We start from the raw sequence: 23944 nt of genomic DNA on the forward strand, positions 1-23944 counted from the left end.
TGCAATACATTCCCTGCAAAACTGAATTCTAAAAACATGGGTAATGTTTGGGGTTGCTATAAACGGCATCGTTTTTTCCGCACTATTTAAAAAAAATTAACCGCTTATATCATCAATGGTATTTGTTTGTTTACGTTGTACTGACGGATGGAACAGTGTAGTAACGTGTAAGCGCTGGTGAGATTTATTTTGAAATTATACCGGACATGATCGTAGTTGAGCTAAAAACAAAACTTGACTTTGGTCCGCCAACTTCTGTGTGCTCAGCCAGGCAAAGCATGAGGTCTGATGATTATCCCTTTTTTCCTCTCAAGAATCCTGGAATATGCGGTGTTTTAGTTCGGATTTGATGATATTGTCAGAATTTTCTTTTTAACTTGATTTTTCCCCCCTTTTCTGCCAAAAAAGGACCAAAACGGAACGTTAGCTTTAACAAACAGCGAACTCCTCCTCTCCGTATCCCTCACCTCTAGCTCTACCGTCCTGTGAAGGCTGCTAGCTATGGTGTGATTCTTGTGACTAAGGGAAGTTCTAATTGACATTTTCATAGCTGAATGGCTTCAGCGTCTGCCTGTCAGCTGTTGTTTAACACCTGCATGCTTAAACCCATACCATAGCCATATTTTGAGCTCCTTGTCGGGAGGAACCGCTATTTTCTTTTTTCAAGGCGGAAATAACCAGACTCTCATCCGCCGCTTTGTAGTTCTTAGCTAAAAAAAAAAAAAAAGATGTCCTTCTTTAATTTTCGCAAGATATTCAAGTTAGGGCCCGACAAAAAGAAGAAGCAGTATGAGCACGTGCACAGAGATGCCAATCCAGAGGAGATATGGGAAATCATTGGGGAGCTGGGAGATGGTGCTTTTGGGAAAGTCTTCAAGGTGAGTTAATGTGTTTTAAGTTGTGGTTTAAAAAAATCAATTTATTTGGTGTACATGTCCAGCTTGGTGACTCAAACTGCGTCGTGTGGACGTCACAAGAAAACCTTAAGCTTGAAATGACAGCTCGTGCACAGCTCCTCAGGCCTCGTCTTTCGTTAAGCTCTCTAGCAACTTCTATTTTCCTTTCAATAGGTTTATATGGCTGCTAACTCGTTCAGACTCTTGGTTGTTATCCTGTGAAGGTGGAATTCACTGTTGCAACCGAGAGTTCACAAGCTAGGTCGGAAGTATCAGGCGCGTGCGTTGTTTTTGAGGTCAAAAACATGCCCTGCTAACGCATTATTTTCAGATTTGAACCCCAACTCACCCTTTCCACAGAAAAGCCATTGAAGTCACTCTTTTCCAAAGTTGTTTGACATTTAAAGAAAATTGGTGATAATGTTACACTTTTTTGTACAAGGTTACAATACAAGAGGTTAAAATAAAAGTTCTGCAAACAATGAAGCCATTAGTCTGTTTACAATTACAAAACAGTTGGCTCCATATATATTTTGCATATTTTACATAGAGCTTATTTATGGCACAACACAATCCTGCCTTGAAAGACAACATGGTGACTCACTATATATAGTTAGAAATTATTATTATGAATCTGCAACCATAAAACCTGTAGACTCATCTTTTTTTAGTTACCTTTGTATGACATTTCTGCATTTAAATGAGCTTTTTGAATTTTTTTAAACATGGTTTGATGTAGTTTAAAAAAAACCAACTATAACTGTTAAGCTAAGCAGGATAGTTTAGTTTTTATAAACTTATGAAGGCTTTCATGTTTTGAGTTAATATATGATGTTGTAATTGATTGTGAAATGGCTTCTCTCCGTTCGCCTCTTGTAGTTCCTCCCTTCCTTCCTTCCACCTTTGTGATCCAGTTTTTGCAGTTAAAAGCCCATTTGAATCTCTATTTGCCTTCATTTGTTTTCAAGTCCTCTTAGTTGGTTGTTTGGTTAACCGTTTAACTATTGAGAGAATTTGTTTTCATAGGGTCATGTTATTCCCTTTAGGCCGAGGCATTTCTCAGCCATCCACTGGGTGTCTCATTTAGGTGTGGTGGCTGTGATCTGACTATGGTGTGAATCAGCTGTTTTAGTGGGAAACAAAGGAAGAAAGACAAACAGAGGGTTTTCATTCATTGATTCATAAAGCATGGTCTGTATCGCAGCTTCATGGACAAGAGGTGAGTCATCTTTAGGTCCCCAAAACAAAACAAACTACTTAGACAATCACTTTATAGAGGGAGTCATTAATAAATGTGCTGTTCCTTTTTATTTTGAATCTTTGTGGTTAACTTATTTTCAATGAGAAATCTGGATTTGGATCGTCTTTAAAGGTAATGACACTCCCTAAAGTCAGATTTGTTTTCTCCCTAAAGGCAGTTGAATTGTCAATAAAGGGAGAGTGATGGCTTTCTAAAGCTGACATTAAATCAGCGTATGTGTTAGCAGTGGTCTGTCACACAGATGTCAACCAGCGTGAGGGGAAGGCGTGTGTCACGGCGAATGTGCAAATAGGATCTGACGCAGACCGTTGGTGTTAACTCTCCCTCCCTTTTCTTTTTTCCCTCAACTCCCTGACATTGAGTTGGTCTCCATAAACACTGGGTCCAAGGCTGGCCTTAAAATAACTTTGCAGCTCCTTTTTTCCCTCTGGGCGTTTTGGGCACTTTGCGATTGTCTGTGTTGGACCCTAATTTGGACAAACACACCCACTAAATGTGAAACCTATAACTTTAGGTTTGACCCCGAGGTGTGCATTTTACAAAGGGAAAGGAGGGAAAAAAGAGGGAAAGAAAATGGGATTTATAATCTCGGTTTTGTCACAATAGGTGACAGATTGTTTTGTGTCTATAAAGGCCCACTCCAATCTACATTATATCTATTCTAAAAGTGTTCCCAGTGTTTTTTATTTTGTTTTTTTTGTCATGATTATCTTGTTTTTAGCCACAAAAAGGAAATTTTTTCAATTTTTCTTGGACATACATTCTGCTGACTGGAATTAGTACATAGAAAAAATTGCAGCTGAAATATGGGGGTGGAGGAAGCCCGTCCCCACTTCCTGTCACCCATCTATTTACAAGCTCACCTGGTGCAACTAAAATGATCAATATTGGAGCTATCCAGCCGTACAGTTTGGAGCCAGATACATGGATCTAGTTGTCTACATGCAGATGCGTCTGAATAGTGCACAGCAGGGAGCTCATGGCTTGCCGTAGTAATTGTATGTCACACTTACAAGCTTTTATTTACTGCATTGTTTTTTTTCTGCTCACCTCACAATTTGAATAAAGACATTCTCAGAAATGCTATTTTAAGCTTAATTTTCTTTATAAATGTCCTCCTTTTTAAAGCAATTTTTTCTAGTATTCATCAATATGCATCCCTCTTTTAACCTCTCTCACAAAGTAATGCAGGTTAAATGTTGTGTAATGTAATATAGAAAAAAAGAAGTATTACCCCAAATGTTCAACCAATCACTGTGTCCTTTTTTCTGGTTTATTTCTGTCATTATGTGGAGAATAAAATAAAAGATTGCTTACCTTTTTTAAATGTGTTTCAGGCTCAGAACAAACAGAACGGGACTCTTGCAGCTGCTAAAGTCATCGATACAAAATCAGAAGATGAGCTGGAGGACTACATGGTGGAGATTGACATTCTGGCCTCTTGTGACCACCCTCACATCGTCAAACTGCTGGATGCCTTTTATTTTGAAGCCAAACTTTGGGTAAGTCATTTTGTGCCTTTAGTGAGAGAAACATTTGTTGCCAGATCCTCTAAGGATAAAAAAAGAAACGGGAAGACGGTGAACCAGAGATGCTTAAATTCTTCTTAAGCGACACGTTTGATATTTTGAGTGATTTTAAAGCACTTTTTTGACATAAACTCTACACAAGAAGAAGGAAATGCAATAGATTTTTCATATTGATAATTTTCTGAGCAAAAATGAATATGTTGAGTACGCACACATAAAGCCTATCCTACAGATCTCCCCCCTGTGGGCTCAGAGGCCCCAGAGCTATTAGGACTTGGCAGGTGGTGTCATGTGACTGCCCCTTGTGGACTGGTCACAACTATAGGAAGATAATGGAGTCACTTTTGTGGCTGGAGAAAGTGCTGGTGAATAATTCAGAGCTGCACGGACTTCTTGGCCCTGTGTTTAAGCAGGATGAAGTATGCTTAGGTGCATGTGTGTTTTATGTGCAGCCTATTTATTCTTAAATGGCTTTTAAGTTATTTTATGGATAACTTTATTTGCTTGACATTTTGTAAACCCATAAAGAATCCTAATACACACTGTAAGTGAGAGTGTCTTACTATTAATATGAAGAACAGGTATGACCACTCCAGGTATTCTTTGTTTGAGTCCTTAAATAGAGGGCGGTGCTCAGTTTGAGATGTTTCTTTTTTTTATAGAATCAAACAATGTGAAGCATAGCAACAAACTAAACTGGTTTAATGATTTATTTCTGTGCAGCTAAAGGCACAACCTTTGTGTTTTGGCTTATAAAATCAAGAATCTATGCAAAAAAAAGTTTTTCTTTTCTACAAATCTTCTGTTTTTTTATTTATTTGACCAGGAAGTCCCTGGAGAGACCTGGCTAAGAGGCATTAGCACACACAGGCACAGAAAAACAATGCTACCAGTGCAAACAAAATAAACAAATCAAAGCTCTCAGATTTAAACGTACACCAGGGCTCCAGACTGCGACCATTTGGTCGCATTTTGCGACCAAAATTTGAGAGTGTGCGACTGAATTTTACATCCAGTCGCACATGTGCGACCAGTAAATTTGCCTCCCCCATCCTCCGTATTTTTTATACATTAAACGTGGAAGGGGCAAGTCAATGATCAATGAAATAATCAATGAGACGCGAGCGCACACGCACGCAAACACACACACAAACTCGCACACATACTCATGAGACGAGAGCACACACTCGCGTAAGTGGCTAAAATGCGTGTAGGGGGAGGGGCCTAAAGATAATCGAGCGCGCGTAAACATCTGTGGGAAGGAAACGGAGACAAATATCATCACAACCTGTGCGTGCATCTGAGCTATGAGTAAGCGAACAATTGATTCGCTCTTCCGACCTGCGGCTGGTGTACCAGTGCCAGAGTCTACAGCAGGGGTCTCAAACTCGCAGTCCGCGGGCTATTTGTGGCCCCCACCTTGAAATGAAAGTTTAATTTTAATGCGTCCTGCCAGTTTGTATGAATGACGCACACGAATCTGCAGCGAGACTGAAGGAGAACAGGAAGTTGAAGTTCAATTCAGTTCAATTTAGTTTTAATATTCCTCTCCCCCTTAGTATGATCTGTGTTATTATATATTTTACATTTATTTGAAGGTTTTGTAATGGATGTAGCCTATTTTTAATCAATTGGTATTTTAAATTATTTCAATTTCTCACTTAACTACAAAAACCATCAGGACACATGTCCCATAATGCATTGTTTTGTAGTCATAGGGCAGCTTTCAGTCAGTTCAGTACTAAATTTCCAGCTGCGTTCGGTTGGTTGGGGCCTTGCTGCTCCCGCCCCTTTCTCCTGATATTTTTGTGATGATTGACAGGTGATTTTGGAGCAAAAACAAAAATATATGTCACACACCAGGAGATCTGAACAGCGTTGCGTCCACCTGGGTGATCTCAAACATGCTTATTGTGCGTCTTGGCTGCACTTGTTTGGTGTCACCAAGATAAATTTCCATCAGTTTTTGAGCCCCTCTCTGATCTCGGGTATCTGTATCGATTGTTCTGATATCCAGTGAACATCGCCCGTTCTTTTACAGTTTACCTTCTTCTGTCAGTTTACCTTGTTGTTGCATCTTCAAAAGTGCAGATTAAAATGTGACACTGAATTAGAAACAGCACATTGTAATTTCTGCATCTATTATTAAAGTATTTATTCATAATACAGTGGAAATTAGTAGATTTGGTTAGAATGTTGATTTACGGTATGCGCCCCTAAATTTTCTGGTTGTGCCCCTAAAATTTTCAGTTGGGGGCCACAGTGCTCCGAATGAAAAAAGTTAGTCTGGAGCCCTGTACACAAAGATGATGTATCTGTTAATTCAGTTTTTTTGTTAAATGTAGAAAGTTTATTATAAAACAAATTAGTGTTCAAGAATGATTTTATTTTTTTAAAGCAATACATTTTAATGTGCAGCTCAAAGCTTGTGATTGTCTTCAACAAATTCTCAGTTAAGTATCAGATGAACCTCTTTTGTATGAAAAGATTTGTATTTTTTTTTTTTTACATATTTGTAAAAATTCTAGTTCTTTTTTAAAGAAAAGGCCACACAGTGAAGCTTTTGTGTGTAACTCGAGCTTTAACTGTTAAACGGAACATTACTTCATCATTTTTTTCAGATTCTGATAGAGTTCTGTGCTGGTGGAGCGGTTGATGCCATCATGTTGGGTAAGTCCCTCATTCAGTGAGGAAAATGGAACAACTCCATAAAGCTGGGCTCTCTCTCTTTGCTCCAGAACTGTGTGCCAGCTCTTTTTTATTCTGTCCTGGAGCCTTGACTGTGGGATTCCCCCCCCCCCCCCCCTTTATCCTGGGTATGAGAGGCCCTTCCAAGTGTGTAATTATCCTAGCTCATGTTTCGAGGGTTGCTTGGTCCATCCAGCCTGTAGCCTCCCATGTGTGTCTTGCTGTGAACCTTGAAGAAGGACATTGTTCTGACTGGTATAGATTTGTCTGGTATTGTTTTACTGCATGTGCAAAGAAAGGTGGGGCTTGTCCTCTGGTTGCTATTGGATACCAAAAGAGAGTCATGTTTAGCCTTAATGCATCCAGATGGCCCTGTCTTGTTAATAGCCTGATACTTGCCCCACAGAACTGGAGAGACCCCTGACCGAGCCCCAGATCCGAGTGGTGTGTAAGCAGACCTTGGAGGCTTTGGTCTACCTCCACGAGAGGAAGATCATCCACAGAGACCTGAAAGCTGGAAACATCCTCCTGTCTTTAGATGGAGAGGTGAAACTTGGTAAAGCATCTCCCTCCTTGTAGAAGAGGAGTTTTGTTTTGTTTTTTTGTTTTCTTTTTTGCCATTTTCCGATCATTTGCAGAAACGGAGAGCCTGCAAACCAGGACACTATAATGACTCATTTATGTGTCATCAAGTTCAGAAAGTAAAAAAAAAAAAGGAAAGTGATGTGTTTCTCACTGACTAAATCACTTAAATACAGGAGTTGTTATATAATTCCACAAGTGAAGTATTCACGTAGCTGCTGTAGCATCAATAGCTGCTTGCTCCTTGGTGATTCATGTTTTGTAGGCAGAGGGCCATGGAGGAGCCTGGCAAACAATAATCACCAAGCTGGGCGTCAGGGATTTAATTGATCTTCCATTCTATTTAAAAAGCAAAGGGAAAAAGGATACTCTGACATAGATAAGAGATCTATTGAAGGACGTATGAGAACCTGAGAATGTTGTGATTCATTCTGGAGATCAGATTTAGGAGAAGGCTCCAAAATGGGTATTGGTGTAGTTTATATTGACTTTTTACTGATCAAGTTGGTAAATCGAGAAGATTTAGCTTACTTCTGTAATGAAAGAAGCACTTTTTACTTTCAGCTGACTTTGGAGTGTCTGCTAAAAATACCAAGACGTTACAGAGAAGGGTTTCTTTCATCGGTACTCCATATTGGTGAGTCATACGGCCTAAAAAAAAGCCATCTACCCCTTTCGTCGTTGGTGCTTGGAACTTGTGTTTCAGTTAAATACACTTTTTGTTGCTCCAAGACCTGCTTCATGACAGCCTGACTGAATTGTTTTAGGATGGCTCCAGAGGTGGTGATGTGCGAAACTTCGAAAGACCGTCCGTACGACTACAAAGCCGACATCTGGTCGCTGGGGGTGACCCTGATCGAGATGGCACAGGTTGAACCGCCCAACCATGAGATGAATCCCATGAGAGTGCTACTGAAAATAGCCAAGTCTGAGCCTCCCACTCTCATGCAGCCCTCTCGCTGGTGAGATGCTGTGCTAGTGTTCATTAAATAGAGATTTCTGGGAGCTTTTTCAGGTTTTGAAGTTTTATTATTGTGTGGGGAAAGAGGTGAAAGGAGAACCCTAAAAGCAGAGTTTTTACAGGCCATTGCAAACCTTTTATTGCATTTATTCTTAAAAGGTCTCCAGAGTTCAGCGACTTTCTACGGAAAGCACTTGACAAGAATGTAGACAACAGGTGGAGCCCGCTACAGCTCCTACAGGTGAGCTGCACCTTTTTATAAATGTACTATTATCCCCAAGTTTTGTTTTGCCAACTGTTAAAAATGCAGTTATTCTCCAACATATTGTTCTTTTTTTCCTCTCTGCATAGCATCCTTTTGTCAGCAGTGTATCTGACAGCAGACCCCTCTTAGAGCTTATCGCTGAGGCCAAAGCAGAAGTCACAGAGGAGATTGAGGATAGCAAAGAAGATGAAGAGGAGGAAGAGCCCGACACACCTATGGTGAAAGCTCTTAATCATTTAAACACATTTATGCTACTTTCACAGCAGGCTGGGAAACGCGTGTTCAAGTGACCACTTCCAATGAAAAGTCTATGTAAGAACACGTTTCAGGCTCTACGCATTCACAAGTTTTTAAGTCCGGTTTCAGGCTTTACTTGCAAAACGTGCAACCGTTGAATAGGCGTTGAAAGTTAAACCCGTTGAACTTTGACCAGTCAGAGAATCAGATTTGGTATTGACGTAAAGATGGCGCCCTTTCCACTACATGGAAGTGCCAACCATTTGAAAATGGATCATGAAGGAGAAATGAAGAATTGCTGTTTGTGTCTGACCAGAATTGTTTGATGCCAAGTCTTGATATATCAGAATAGAGCTGTGAAAAAAAGCTTAGAGCAAGATTTGCACCACTTTGACATTTTGCACAAAGCCTCTGCCAACTGTGAGTACACACACTAGTATCAGGTAGCAACAGTCCAGTGTGAACACTGTATGCTAAAATTGTGTTTAAGAATGCTTATTTAGCATGATCTTGAATGTGCATCACATGCTCGGTGTGTACCAAGGATTAAAGTAAATGTTTATTCGAGTCGATTTTGGGCCTCCGAGAAACTAAACCTTTTCCACTGATGGTTTCAGGCGGCTCCTGGCCACAAGCGAGTGCCATCAGATGTCAGCGTTGCCAGTTCAGAAGATGACAAAGCTCTACCGACTCCCCCAACTCTGGAATCTGTTACAGAAACGACGGAAGCTGAGCGCACAGAGGACAGGGCCAGTGATAAGCTTTCTGATGAAGGACTTGGAACGAGTGAAGTAGATAAGAATGAAGAGGAGAAGCTCAATGAGGTGTCTGATGCCAGTAATGAAGACCTGGCCTCTTGTCTGAGCCAGAACAGCAAGGACTTTATATCCCAAGATTCCATGCAGCCTAAAGCAGAGGAGGATCAAGCAGAAAAGGTCACAGATGGGGATGTAGTTTTGGAGCTAGAAACACCTGGAGAAAAGGTGAATTCCCCAGAACTGGTCACAGACGATCAACAAGCAGTGGATAAGGTGGACAGTAGAGACATGGAGCAGAAGAAGACGGATGAGAAGAAATTGGGGGATGATGCAATTAAAGTACTTGATGAAGAGGAACCAAAGGATGTGAAACAAGAGGAAAAACAAGAAATGGACAATGAAAAATCTCTAGAATCACAAGATGAAGCAAATGACATGACTTCTACCACAGAAACCACATCAGAGAAGGTGCCACAGGTGGAAGAAGAAACCAAGGAACCAGATGAGACAGAGTACATTCAAGAAGGCATGGTTAATGGCAGAGATAAAAAGATGGATGAATATGTCACAGAAGCAGAGGGAAATCAAGTCACGACATTAAGTGTGGATGAGTCCTCCACTGATGATCTTGTAGAGAACAGGAGCTTAAGTCATTCAGAGGAGACGCCAAAGGAGGAAGCCTCCAAGGAGCCAGAACAACCAGAAAGTAAGAATCTAGTCACAGAGGAGTCTAATCTGCAGGAGCAAGGGATAGAAAGCTCTCAGGATTCAGAGCAGACTGCTAAAGATGAGGAGAAAGCAGACAACAGCTCTGTCCCTGATGCCGTCTCTGTCCAAGAGAGTGAAACGGATTCAGAGACCAAGACGGAGCATGGCAGCCCCGCTGTCATCAAGTCAGACGTGGAGAAGGACTCGGATTCAGGAAGCAGCTCTGCTGCTGACGGCAACAGCCTCGACCTCAATCTGTCCATCTCCAGCTTCCTGTCCAAAAGCAAAGAAGGAGGATCTGTCTCTTTGCAGGTAGTGAAAAGTCATCTAGAGCTCACCAAGCTAGATCATACAAACTCTGAAAGCCTCTTTTATTTGCGTAGGAATCGAAACGTCAGAAGAAGACCCTGAAGAAGACGCGCAAATTTATGGTGGACGGTGTGGAGGTCAGCGTGACGACGTCAAAGATAGTGACGGATAACGACACCAAGAATGAGGAGATGAGGTTCTTGAGGTGCGCCTGCCTCCCATCTGCTTGACACTCTGTCAGTCTAAATGGGACGTGACCCATTTAACAACCCTGCCTTAAATAGTTTCTCTTCCTATCACAGCTTTTAAAAACACCAGATGGGTCGTCTGCCATGATTAATTCGGCATTGTTACTGCCATCTTCCAAGCTAAAGGCCCGTACACACCGGGACGAATATTCGCCAGGCGTTATTCGCCAGCGTTTTTCGCCACGTTTTTTGTGTTCACACCCAGGCGATTTTCGCTGACGATGAGTGGAGTGAACATGCAATTTCATTCCCTGACATTAGATGGCGCTTAATGTAAAACAGAAATACTCCTGTACACAAGGTGGCGCTGCGCAACTTTACGCTTCTTAAAGTCGCTTTTCACTCAGAAGAAGAGAGCAAGTATTTACACGCTTGTCAGAATCAAACAACGAAAACATGAATATTTCAAGCACCAGTAGGTCCAACTGGTGCTTGGTTCGGGGATATTTTAGAATGTCCGTCATTATTGCTTCGCGGCAGTGTAGACGCTACTTGGCGTCTATCTTCTTCGCTGGTATGTGTGCTCAGCAAGGCAGTTTTGTGTTTGAGCGCCCCCAAGTTGTGTTTTACTGTAACTTCAGAAGCTCCAGACACGTGAGCAAAAGCGCCATTCTCATTGGTCGAGTAGATTTCGACGCGACGCGTCGAAAAAAAAAAACGAACCCGAGGCGTTTTTTTTTTTGACGCTTTAACGCGTCGCGTTTTTTCGCGTCGGTGTGCACACTCTCGTTGGTGCCCTTTGTTTAGTCACGAGGCGTTAAACGTCGGCGAAAATCGCCGGCGAAATTCGTCCCGGTGTGAACAGGCCTTAAGACTTGGTTCTGTACAGAAACTGTTTGATTTGTTTGCTGTGTTTGAATACAATGTAAAAGCACATAAATTTATCAAATATTGTTTCCAGAGGATGGATTTGAATCAGAACAGGGCAATAATATCACTTTCTGTCATTGGAAGTAAATATAGGGAGACTATGTGGGGTTTCTGGTTTGTGTTCAGGCGTCAGGAGCTAAGAGAGCTGCGTCTTCTTCAAAAAGAGGAGCAGAGGGCCCAGCAGCAGCTGAGCAACAAGCTGCTGCAGCAGAGAGAGCAGATCTACCGACGCTTTGATCAAGAAACTACTGTGAGTCCATTTGGGTGGCTACTTTTGCTTTTCCAAACTCAAAAGTGAGCTGCCGCGTTGCGAAATGGGGTGAGAAAATAATCATGAAAGACCTAAGTGGGTGGGGTGTTTCTTTTTATTTTTAGATTTACTTTTGTACTGGAAGATTTCTGTTGACATTTAAACATCAGTTTCCACATCATGTCTCAAATCCAATTTTTGTTTCTTGTTGCTTTGTTTTTTATGTAGGTAAAGAAGCGTCAATACGACCAGGAGGTGGAGAATCTAGAGAAGAAGCAGAAGCAGACCATCGAACGCCTGGAACAGGATCACACCAACCGGCTCCGAGACGAAGCCAAGCGCATCAAAACCGATCAAGAAAAGGAGCTCTCCAAGTTCCAAAACATGATGAAAAACCGGAAGAAAGAGGTAGGGTCCCGCATGGGGGGAGGGCCTGCAGTTGGTCTTTTTGGCTTTGTTTGCATGACATTTCTGAGCTTGTGATCCAAAGCCTTGCTGGTATCTCATTGTTTCTTCCTTATCTTTCCTCCTGCTCTGTCCTGTAGAACGGGAGTACAATAGATAGCAACTTGCAGGCTGAACCATGTTTCTCTGTTCCTCTGTGTTCTGAACATTGAGTTCACTTTAGATTTCTAAATTCTTTTTAAAAAAAACAGTTTCTACTCTTTTCAAGTCTTTCCTGCTCGCTAGAATCCTTTTGATGCTTTGCTTGGTGTTTTCAGATGTGGTTTTAGATTTTCAGCTTTGCCTTCTTTTTCCTATTTTTTTCTGTTTTTTTTGGAGGTTGATCTGTGCTTTCCTCATTCTGGGTCACAGACTGATCGCAGGTGTCTGTATTGGCTTATGTCACTTCAGGCCTCTTCTCATCATTAAAATGTTCTCATTGTTGTTTCAAAAATGTTCTTAAATGTGTGTTAAACTAACTTTGTCTCATTTCGAGTGCGTGTGGTGGCTTTGGTCGGACATGTATGACTTTTCTGAGAGGTGTTGGGTGTCTGTGGGTTTAAAAAGACGAGTATTGCATCAGAGTAACTGATTTGGGATTGTATGATAAAACGCTCACTCCCACACTTTGCTTCCAGGGGGACAGATTTTATGCAATCTTTAAAGGTTGAGTAACAGTTTTCCAGCAACAAAAGATTACAGGAAAGTCTGCCTCTTGAAGCAAAGACGTAAAACTCAGAATTAATTGCCAAACAGTTTCAAATCAGTTACTTTCTTTTAATTCTCTTTATTGTTTTTGAGGCTCTAATGATCATACTTATGGGTGCGGGAATCAATTAAGCGGTGAAGGCGTTGTTGAGACTAACGTCTGGTGGCATCCAAAGGTTTCCTTTGACTTGAATCTAACACAGGCTGTTGAATCTGACAGCTCTGATGGGCTGTGAAGTTTTTTATCCTAATGAAACTTCAAATGCAGATTGTGGAAATGAAGCATGCTGACATTAAACCTGTTGGTGGACGGATGCTGGAGCTCTTGCCGCTCAATCCAGGCTATGCATGCGCCCCGCCGTTGCCCAGCTTTGTTAGATTTCCTTCTCGAACAGTTTGCATCAACCCGTGTCTGCATACTCACGCACTGTAGGCCATTAAGGAGGTCGGACAGGCCCCCAAAAACATGAGACAAGACCTCTTGAAACGTGTAAAGGAAGACCTGTCGCTCCTCAAGACGGTTGAGGTAAAGAGCAACTCTTTTATGCCTTACTTTTTGCAAGTCCTACACAGACTTTCTCTGTTTTCCTTTTTATTCTTTCTTTTTTTACTTGTCGTGTGCGCACGCGCACAAACAAAACCCGGCAGTCTGCAGCTGCGCTCCACTTTCAAACAAACCCAATTTCTTTATTATGCTTTCTATGATTCACAAGAACTTTCACATTTGTCAAACTAAATGTTTCTCAAACACATTCCCACAGTGAAAACGTACAATTTTATATACACATTTTAATAAGTTGTTTTTAAAGTCTGCAAAGTAGTCATCTTTTGTTTTGTTTTTTTACTTTAATTGTTAATGTTTTAAGGCTGTAAAAGCCCTCACTGAGCACTTTCTTTACAAGAAACTCAGCACAGAGGAGATAGATTGACAATGGGCTACAGCCAGTCAGGACCAATTCATTGAATATGAGAATTGGACCCAGTGAGTGTGACCTCACCAGTGGTAAATGGTTTACTTCTGGCTCCAACCAAATGAAGTCAGTTCAGTCGCCATTTTTTCCACGATATGGACTCCGCCGTGTTGGAGCCGGTCTGAGTCAAAATTTCAATGGAACCTTTTTTGCCAATCAGGGGTGAGTTTGTTGGTAGGCCACACCCCTTTATTGTAAAAAAAAAAAATCAGTCTTTATTTCAGGACAATGTTTGGTTTTTAACACAGAGTTAACTCTAACCTAGTTATGCAAACATTCATCCATTTGAATCCCTTCAGGGTTCTCTCCTAACTGAGGCGATTTGAGAACATTTTTTAACGCTTATTAACATTTTCTGTTAATCATCGACGGCATTTGCATTAAATGTAGTTTTTCAGTGCATTCTCTGGTATTAACAGAATGAAAATGGAATGAATATGTTTGTGGACTCATCTGTAAATGCTGCTTTTTTTAAGTTAAATTCCCTTCCTCCTAACATTTGGTCAGAATGGCGCCGTACGCTTCGAACTTACCAACACCCCCCTCAATAGCTGAATAGCTTGTTGCGCAGGAAGGAATGGAGGGAGTGTTGTGTTTCAGTGTGTGTTTGTACGTGTGTGTGTGTGGGGGTTGGTCGGCCTGCTGTGTGTTGTCTGACACTGATCAGGGTGAGTGCGCTGTGTGCTCTCCTCCGCAGGCAGTGGCCCAGGTTATGATACAGTCTTTTCAGTTATCTTCATGCGCACTCTTCAACGCTCAGATGCAGGATGTAAGTGCCCCCCCCCCCTTCCTCTCGCCTCCATCCACCCCCTCAGTTTCTCTCCATCTCTGGCCCATAATTAGATGTGTGTCAAGTTAAATGACGTTTGTGGTGCTTCACTTTTACTTTTAGAGCTGCACATGCAAGCACCAACAGCACCGGGCATTTTGTGCTTGTTGTTGTTGTCGTTGCTGTTTTTATCACTGTATTTGTGGGGTGACTTCCTCTCCTCTCTTTTCATGTTCAGTATTTCTTCCTACACCAGTTCACACCTGTCCCACATCTGGTCAGCGCATTTCTTTGCAGCTTTGTTTGTTTTAAATGGGTGGAGTCTGGTACGTCCAGTGTTGGCGCCGTCGTTGATCCGCTTCTGTCTGGATCCGTGTCTGTACCCAACATCCAGTTGTTCACAGTGCAGAGCGGGTGATGGTAGAATACCAGTGTGGCATTCTTTTGCTATTCTGTAGGAAAACCATGTCAAGGAGAATGGATTGTCTCAGCACGTCAGAGTAGCACAGACTTATGATTGATGGTAGGAAGAAGGCAATAATCAGAAATAAAATAACAATTCACCTGATATTGAATGATACAGATGTTATTTTATTTAAGAATGTGGTAAATTAATCTAGTTTCAAGATTATTTTTTGCATTATTCTTAGAAACCTGCAACTTTTCTTTATCTTCCTGGCCTCTTTTTTTATTTTTATTTTTCTTTTATTTATTTTTTATCCCTGTGACAGACTGTTGCATTATAGACTCCGTTGAAAATTGTGTCTTTGATGTCATCAGAATCAGAATTCTTTATTGCCATTGTACATATTTATACAATGAAATTGTAGCCGCCTTGAAGTGGAGAAAAAAAAAGGTGAAAAATACTTTAAATAATCAAAAATATGTACAACAGTTAAATACAAGTATGAAAAGAAATTAACATGTTTTCTGATGATGGAGAACATGTATAAAGAAAAATAATTGTAAATAGCATTTCTGAATATTTCTTTATTCATATTGTTGTGAATCAGGATCGGATGTTTGAAAAAGATTGTATTTGTGACATAGAAAATACTCTGGGCGTGCCACAAGCTCCCTGCTCCGCTCCATTCTGATTGATGCATCTGATTATAGACGACTTGATCCGTGTACGTCTTTGTTTTCCACATCTGAACTGGCGTCTGGCTCAAAACAGTATGACTGTATAGCTTCAGTATTGATAGCTGTTTTTGTAGCACCGGTAATGTTAGCTTGGGAGTGTGAAAGGCTGTAAGCTAGCGAGAGAAACAGAGTGGTGACAGGAGAGGGGTGGGTGTGGTTGCTCCATGTCAACAGTCCTGTCTAAAACTCAGAGGCGAATTTATGATGAACTACAGCTGCTCTGCAGAAACCGTGTCCTAGAATATAACAGGTATTTTTTTTATTTTTAATGTCCATCGTAATTAAAAGACAACTGGGACGGCTTTTACAATAGATCAAAAGATGATCGGAGTGGATCTTTAAGTTTGTTTTATAGTCATGTCAAAGGGAAATCTGGCAGACTGCTTGCTGTCAAAACAAGGGCTGGGTTGATAAAAATCGATTTATCGATGGGAATCAATCCAAACTTAATAAATCAATAATCGATCCATAAAAATAGAGATTGATCTTTTATGCTTTCCTTTTCGGTGACCTAATGCACAACAGCAATAAAGTCAAAGTCCACTAGGAATTTTGCATAGAACAGCTAATGCTAACGCTTGTTCAACCTAAACATGCATTGCTGACTAAATAGAAAGCTTTATATACTTACAGGCTGGAATTTTCCAAACTCTTTTAAGGAGACTTTTTTTGTTTTTTTTAAGTAACCATTTGTGGTCTAAAGCACAGTTTGTGCTCAAATCTTCTGGAATGAAGTATAATGCTATAGCGCGAGCTCCACCTAGCTTCTCCGTTTGAGAAACCATGTAACACAATGTAACACTATATGGTGTTAACAATCTCATTGGTTTATTCTTTCCTCTAATACATTTTATGTATTTGAACTGTATCAGATTAATATGAATATTTTCAAAACATTTATAGATTATTAAGGTATCTATACAAATATGTCTAAATATGTAAACCATGTAAGCGGATCGAAAGAATCGACAAAAGCGAGAATCGAATCCACCCAGGCTGTGGGGAACCTAATCAAATCGATCCAGGAATTATTGGTGATACCCAGTTGTAGTCAATACCTGTTGTTGTTTTTCTTAGTGTCTGTTTTGATCATAAATAATGGTAGTTTTTGAACTTTACTGTCTGACTCTGTTGTTTTTCTCCTTGATCTTAATCCAAGAATTGTTAAACTCCTCTTTGTTTCGACATTTACTGTGCTGGCCTGGCCTCTGGACAGCGTTGTTGTACATGTAGTTATTGTCTTACATAAAAGTCCATAAGACCTTTTCCTTCTTTCTCTATTTCCACCGTGGATTGTTGTCATCCATGATCCTTTCTGAGTCCAGATGAAGTGGCCTCTTTGTAGGGATGGGTATCAACACAACTGCTTCTCCAGTGCTGATGGTCTCTAAGTACCATTAAGCTTCAGGATCAATGGTGTAGCTGGAAGCAGACATGTGGAATTAATCAAATATAAACATATTTATAATTAAGCTGCTTGGTTTAACTGGATCTTGTTTTTCAAGATCACTTTTATGAGGCACTAAAGACTGTTGAATGTTAGAAGACAATCTGACAAAATGCTGTATTTTTACAACTGATTTAGTAAGACTGGAGATCTGTCCCGGTGTGGGTACCGGATGTTCTCGGGTTGCCGGATGTTCTCGGGGTCCTTCAGGGTCCTTCGACCAATGATGACGTCACACTGTTTGATTGGCTGTAAGTTGCCACGACCAATGAGTTAACGTCGCGAAGTTTTTTTTAAAAACTTTATTGACAATTGCGGTATCATACATTAACAATGACATTAACGTTAACAACGAACAATAACGATGTAATCAATATTGCCTCGAAGATCAGTCACCATTGCCAAATATAACATATTGACATAGAAAATAAACAAAAGAGGGGAAAAAAAGAAACAATGAACATAACACACAAATAAATACAAACACAAGTAAAATAAAATAAAGGAACATAGAAAAAATCTGAGTAGTCTAATACTAGTTAAGTTAGGGGTACTCGTGAAGTTTGTATTTCTGAACAAAACTAAGCAATTTCAAGCCATTCTTCTTTTTCATATAATGAAGTGATTGAAAGCAAAAACAGAGCTCTTTATTAAATGTTATAAAAGTGATTTGGTCTTCAAAACTTGACCTTACCAAGATGGCGGTGCTCTCCTCCCATGAGGAACCACGTGATGTCTCGTCTAGTGATATAACTCATTTGAAGGACCCTGAAGGACCCCGAGAACATCCGTCAACCCGAGAACATCCGGTACCCACACCGGAATGTATTCCTTTCTGTTATTGTTCAAACGTTATGTTCAGATATGGCAAGAATTTGTTTAAATATTGATTATTTGTTTTTTAAACCATTGCCTTGAGGGCAGAAACCCAAAGCTGACGTTTAAGGGTTTTAAAACATTTTCTTTGTAGCAAGTCAAATGTTTATTATTTTTATTTTCTAAATAAATCAGTAACTTACCTATTTTTGCACAATTTTGTTTATTAGTATAAACTGTTGAGACACTGGATCTCCTGATTATTATGTCATGGATAAGTTGGGATCATTTTCTGCTTTTATCCAATCGCTCAGTCCCACTTGGTCTTAAAGCCCCACTCTGATTATCATTTCATCTATTTTAAAAGCGTTTTTAGCGTTTTTAGTCATAATTCATAAACCTGTGTTCTTTTCTGGGACTTGGTTTCTGTAGAGCTGCAGTAGTTCATTAGAAATATATTTTTTTCACTATTTAGAGTTTATTTTTCAATTTTGTCTACAAACATGTTATATTACAGGGAGAGATATCCTATATTCGTCACGCCACATTGAGTGTTACAGTGAAGCTCGTTCTTCACATTTGTAGAAGTGTGTCTTAAGAAGCGATTTTGGTCAGTAAAAAGTGAAACCATTAATCATGATTGTAAATCAGAGCATTAGCAATTGCTAGAAATGTTGCTAGCATGGATTTGATATGCTGGCAAAGGTTCTGTGTACATTTAACTTACTATGGAGGCCTCAAACTTTTAGGATTAAGAGCTGAAATTCATCCACCCTAAGAATTGGCGTGTTATTTGATGTCGTGTCTTGAGCCACTCACTTTATACACTCTTCAAATGTAGTATACAAGACTGTGCAACAGAATAAATAGGTCAGAAGGAAACAAACCTGAACATTAATTCCGCCTCCGTTTTTTCTACGGCGTTCCAGCCGCAATGACGTTTCTAAATAATTTTATTTTTCTTGTTGCCATTGTTATTATGATAACAAATTGGGGCATCCTTGGTTAAAACTGTCAATACATTTGTGTCTTTAATTCTGTAATTTTAATAATAAAGTTTTAACTTCATAGTTTTCTGTATTGGCAGTAAAGTGACTCAACACTTTGAGGATACCCATCCCTACATCCCTTATGTGTTGTTTGAAGTGGATGAAGAAATGGCGTACTTTTATTTCACAAATGTCTGAAATTCATTTGCACTGCAGCATTTTGGGCTCTTTACTGCCCCCTGCTGAAGCAGCTGTGTCGTCTCCTCACACTGGTTCTCCTCTTTGTGGCTCCTCAGGAGCAGGAGTTCCTCCAAAAGCAACAGCAAGAGCTGGACGGAGCGCTAAAGAAAATCATCCAGCAGCACAAACTGGAGATCGCCACTATTGAGAGAGACTGCCTCAACCACAAACAGCAGCTGATGAGAGGTAGTTTGAAAAACAAAAGAAAAACAGAGCATATCTTCTGCTTTGATTTTATACAACTGACTGTCATGGTAGAGCAATGTGAGTGATTCTCCATTTGTCTACCAAGTGTTTAAAATCGTCTGGGGGGCCGTGTTAACAGCCTGCCCAGCTTGTGTTTTCTGTGTCTTCCCTTTAAAAACACGTCACAAAGAATAACAAGCGTCTGTTTCGTACACATACGTGATATGTTTCTGTGTGCACTCGTGTTTTGCAGCGAGAGAGGCGGCCATGTGGGAGTTAGAGGAGCGCCACCTGCAGGAGAAACACCAACTGCTGAAGCAGCAGCTGAAAGACCAGTATTTCATGCAGAGACATCAGTTGTTAAAGAGGCATGAGAAGGTAAAAGGACTGCATATGTTTGATTCCCTGCTATTGCAGGGTTTACTGTCATGTTTTTGTTTTGTTTTTTTTCACCTGCCTAAGCTTCTTTTTAGTGAAACACACCCGATCAAGGTAATCGGAACTAGATGGAGCAGGGACAACTGGAAAAATCAGTTTGACACCACTGGCTTGGGAAATATTTCAATTTCTTTCTTCATTTTGTCATAGTGTCCAAAGAAGTATTATCAACAAACCAGCAAGTTTCTTTTAATTGTGTCTGGATTTTATCTCGAATTATATTGATTTTTTTTTTCAATTCATTTAAAATCTTAAAGCTGCTGGGAAAACGTTGGCTGTTTATATATTTTTCTTAATAGCTCTTTGAAATATAAATGTAAATTTTGAAACTTATATATTTTAACTAATATTAAAACATTTTAAAGACTTCATATTTATAGAAAACTTAATGGTTGCAGTAACGAGAAACAAAGTTTCATCATTGGGAAATTTAGCTTTGAAGAGAAAAGGTAACAGCTCCATCTAGTGGACATTGAAAAACATGTGAACATGTCAAGCATCCATTCAGAGGAATGTGGTATTTTTTTAGTCAGTTTTAATGGAATAGGTTTAAATTTAAGAATCAAGTGTGTGTCTTGGCACATACACACACTTTAACCCCTAAGAAAAATGATTTTAAAAAACCTTAAGAACCAAGAAAAATCTAAGAAAAAAAACCCAAATACCATAAAATGTCTTTAGAATTTCCATAACCCAAATCTCTGTTTTTGTCTATCAGGAAATGGAGCAGATGCAGCGCTACAACCAGCGCCTTATTGAAGAACTGAAGAACAAACAGGCTCAGGAGAAAGCGCGTTTACCCAAAATCCAGCGGAGCGATGCCAAGACGCGCATGGCCATGTATAAGAAGAGCCTCAGGATCACTGCCACAGCCGCCATCACCCCAGAGCAGGAGAGGGAACGGATCAAACTGGTGCAAACTGCTTCTCCTTTGATTTTAGGAAGCAGGGTTTTTACCATCACTGTGGCATATGCTCTTTAAGTTGAGCCTAAAGTACAAACCGTTCTTTGAAACCAATTTGTTAAGTAGGGGGCCATTTTTCCACAAAACAAAACTCATGAGTTTTTCCTCAGTCTTATCAGAACACTTTCAGAATCTTTGCAGCCTTAGCTATTTTTATTTTTGTGTTTTTCTTCCAGTTTGCCGTACAGGAGGAAAAGAGGCAGAAGAACGAGAGACTCCATCAGCAACAGAAACACGAGAACCAGATGAGAGATCTGCAGCTGCAGTGTGACTCAAACGTTAGGGAGCTGCAGCAGCTGCAGGTACCAGCCAGTACTCACTCACTCACTCACTCACTCACTCACTCACTCACTCACTCACTCACTCACTCACTCACTCACTCACTCACGTTACCCTATTTTCAAAACTATAACTTGCTATGTCCGCACTGTAAGTTCCAGCAAAATAAAGAAGAAAAAACCACATATAAGATACACTGAAGTATAAGTCGCACTTTTTGAAGTTAAGTGTGACGCCTCCAAACAATTCCACCGAGCCCGTAAAACTGTAAGCCCGAAAGGCGAAAAACTAAGTAGGACTTCTTCTTCTGCATTGATTTCAGCAGCAAATATTGATACAGACACCTACAGTGCCCTCTAGCAGTTGTTAGTGGGAAAATACCAAACATCAGTTATTTTATTTTTATTTTTTTTAATTTTAAACTATGCAGGTGGCATTCCTCTAAGTTAAAAACATGCATTATACTCTGAAAAATATGGTAATTTCAAGCAATTCCAGCAATAATCTTTTTATTCTATTAATTCATAAATTAATTAGAAGATAAAAGAAAATAATTCAATCTTCATGACATTATAATTAGTCCTAATGGACCTATTTATACTAAAAGTACATATATGCAGTACACGTATGACACATTGAATCTATTAGATATGCCTGTCAAACAGTTTGATTAATTTGCTTGAAAGGAAGTGGAAAGAAGTGTCCGTGTTTAATCCCACCCGTATTACGGTTTCCTCAACTTTTTTGTTTGTTTTTGTTTCCATTTAAAGTTGGTGAAGATCCACTCTAATCCTAAATGGTGTTTTGAACATTTAACATGTTCTTGTGGCTTTTCTAATGATGGAGGATGTATATAAATGAAAATTTAGCTCAAAATTGCATTTTTAAATATTTATTTTTAATTTAAACTATTGTGAATCAGGAGCAGACGAAAAAAATGTTGTTTGAAAAAGAGTTTAATTGTGATGTAGAAAATACACTGGGTGGGCCACAAGCTCCCAGCAACTGGGAAGGAAGTGGGGGCAGTGTTGCTCCGTGTTAACGGTTCTGCCCACAACAGGCGAATTTCTAATGAATTCCTGCCGCTCTGCAGAAACTGTGTCCTAGAAAACCTAATCATGAGGAAAAGACCACTGGGAACGCTTTGACATTAGATCAAAAGAGGATTGGAGTGGGACTTTAATACTCAACCAGCCCAAATGCAGAATATTTATTAAGTAACAAAGATAAAATGCCTACTGATTATTATCAGTTGATATTATTACACTATTGCAAATGGGAATGATATGTTTTACTGATAAACTTTTGCTCATTTTGACTTTTTTCAAGAATGAAAAATGCCATCTTTTGATCGAACACGAGACTCAGAAGCTGAAGGAGCTGGATGAAGAGCACAGCCAGGAGATAAAGGAGTGGAGAGAAAAGCTCAGACCCAGGAAAAAGGTATCTTCACTTTGCACTTTGATTTGAAAAATTCACGTCTCCTGGAAATCCCTCCATCCTGTCTGTATGCGCTGCCCCCCGCAGGCCCTGGAGGAGGAGTTCACACGGAAACTCCAGGAGCAGGAGGTCTTCTTCAAGATGAGCGGGGAGTCGGAATGCCTTAACCCCACCACCCAGAGTCGAGTATCCAAGTTTTACCCAATACCAAACCTGCACAGCTCCGGCTCCTAGCAGTCCTGTCAGACTCTGTCTGTGCTCGCCGACTTCCTAGTGGGACAACTTCTTTCAAGTTTTCCGTTTCCGTTCCACGATCAGCGAGCATGACGTGCCTACGCATCACCGCGGTTTCTACTCAGCTTGCTGGGAAACGTCTAATGTATTTTGCACCTTCTTGAGCAAGTTGTAATGGTCGTTTAGGTGAAGCCGTACGCACAGTGTAAACGATCTCCAGTGCCTCATGTTTGTTTGTTTTTGCTTTTGGACCCTTCCCTGTGTTTTCTGCTGCTCGCACTAAAAGCATCCTCTTTTGAAAGTTTGCACTCGGATAACTGAATATCATTTGTGCTCACAGCCACAATGATGTCTAAGCCTTTGTCTTCGACTGATAGAAAGCCTTTTACTGGAAATCCCTTTGACTGCATGCAGGGTCAATCTTACTGAAGGAAAAAAAAAGGCTTCAAAGATTTTTGTAGGATTTTTTTTTGTTTTACGGCTGTGCAATTTTCCATGCGCTCCCTGTAGCGTCGTCACGAGTCAGTTAAGGTCGCGCATTCAAATTAATATGCTGTGTTTTGTGCTCGGTACATTTAAGGTTTATACAAATGCTCAGCAAGACCCTTTTAGTTTTATGATTTGACAAAAAAATATGTTTATTTATTGATACATTAGGTCCTTTGATTGTCCTGCAACTCCACCCTTTTCTGTTCAAAGTTTAGATGGATTTTATTGAATTAATTTTTTTTTTAAATCTTTGGGACATTTGGAGCACCGTCATCACAAAAGTGATTTCCCGCTAAGTTCTAATGGAATGTAAAGCTGTTGATTTGCACTGTTTTTGCCACGCAAGAGGAAAATTATGCAGTTGTAAATGTTGTCTCACTAAAACTTTATTTGAATTCACAGCTGACACAACCATTTCTATATTTTTGCCTGCCTTTTTAACCACTTTTTTTGTTTTTAAAAAAGCTTTTATCAAGTTTTCCATACCCTTTTTTCCGACGCTGTAATTGTTCTTCATGCTGAGGTTAATTCCAGGGTATTAACTGTTAGAAATATGTGTGAACATAAAGCACCCAGCTATATTTTAATAACCTTTTGAGTTTTATTTTCAGTGCATGTTGATGGACTGAACCTTTCAAATGAACGCTGGCTTCTGTTACCAGACAGGATGTTGATTTTTCTTTTTTTATCATTTAACACATGTCGGATGTCGGAACAAATGTGTCTTTATAAATTGATTTTATTTTCCTGTAAATAGTTTGAAACTTTGGATGGACCTGTTTTTTGAAATAAACTATCAAAATGTCAAAAAGTGCCAAAAAATAT

The 23944-nt window shown here is 40.0% G+C and overlaps 1 protein-coding gene across 4 annotated transcripts; it reads left to right on the forward strand.

Moving 5' to 3' along the window:
- Window positions 1-217: 217 nt before the first annotated feature.
- slk (STE20 like kinase) lies at window positions 218-23930 on the forward strand. 4 transcript variants are annotated; one of them, XM_011484400.2, is made up of 20 exons: window positions 218-878; window positions 3495-3659; window positions 6308-6356; window positions 6781-6930; window positions 7521-7593; window positions 7724-7918; window positions 8077-8158; window positions 8269-8400; window positions 9037-10197; window positions 10269-10399; window positions 11439-11562; window positions 11791-11970; window positions 13148-13240; window positions 14383-14454; window positions 19146-19275; window positions 19529-19653; window positions 20432-20626; window positions 20854-20979; window positions 22286-22399; window positions 22484-23930. In XM_011484400.2, the coding sequence occupies exons 1-20, from the start codon at window positions 729-731 to the stop codon at window positions 22628-22630; spliced, it is 3594 nt and encodes a 1197-aa protein (XP_011482702.1). In that variant the 5' UTR covers window positions 218-728; the 3' UTR covers window positions 22631-23930. The 4 variants fall into 4 exon arrangements, with proteins under 4 accessions (XP_011482702.1, XP_004077392.1, XP_011482704.1 ...); XM_004077344.3 differs by lacking the exon at window positions 14383-14454; XM_011484402.2 differs by lacking the exon at window positions 13148-13240.
- The last annotated feature ends 14 nt before the right edge of the window (window positions 23931-23944 follow it).

This window comes from Oryzias latipes, chromosome 15, assembly GCF_002234675.1.
Source record: "Oryzias latipes chromosome 15, ASM223467v1".
Taxonomy (NCBI): domain Eukaryota; kingdom Metazoa; phylum Chordata; class Actinopteri; order Beloniformes; family Adrianichthyidae; genus Oryzias; species Oryzias latipes.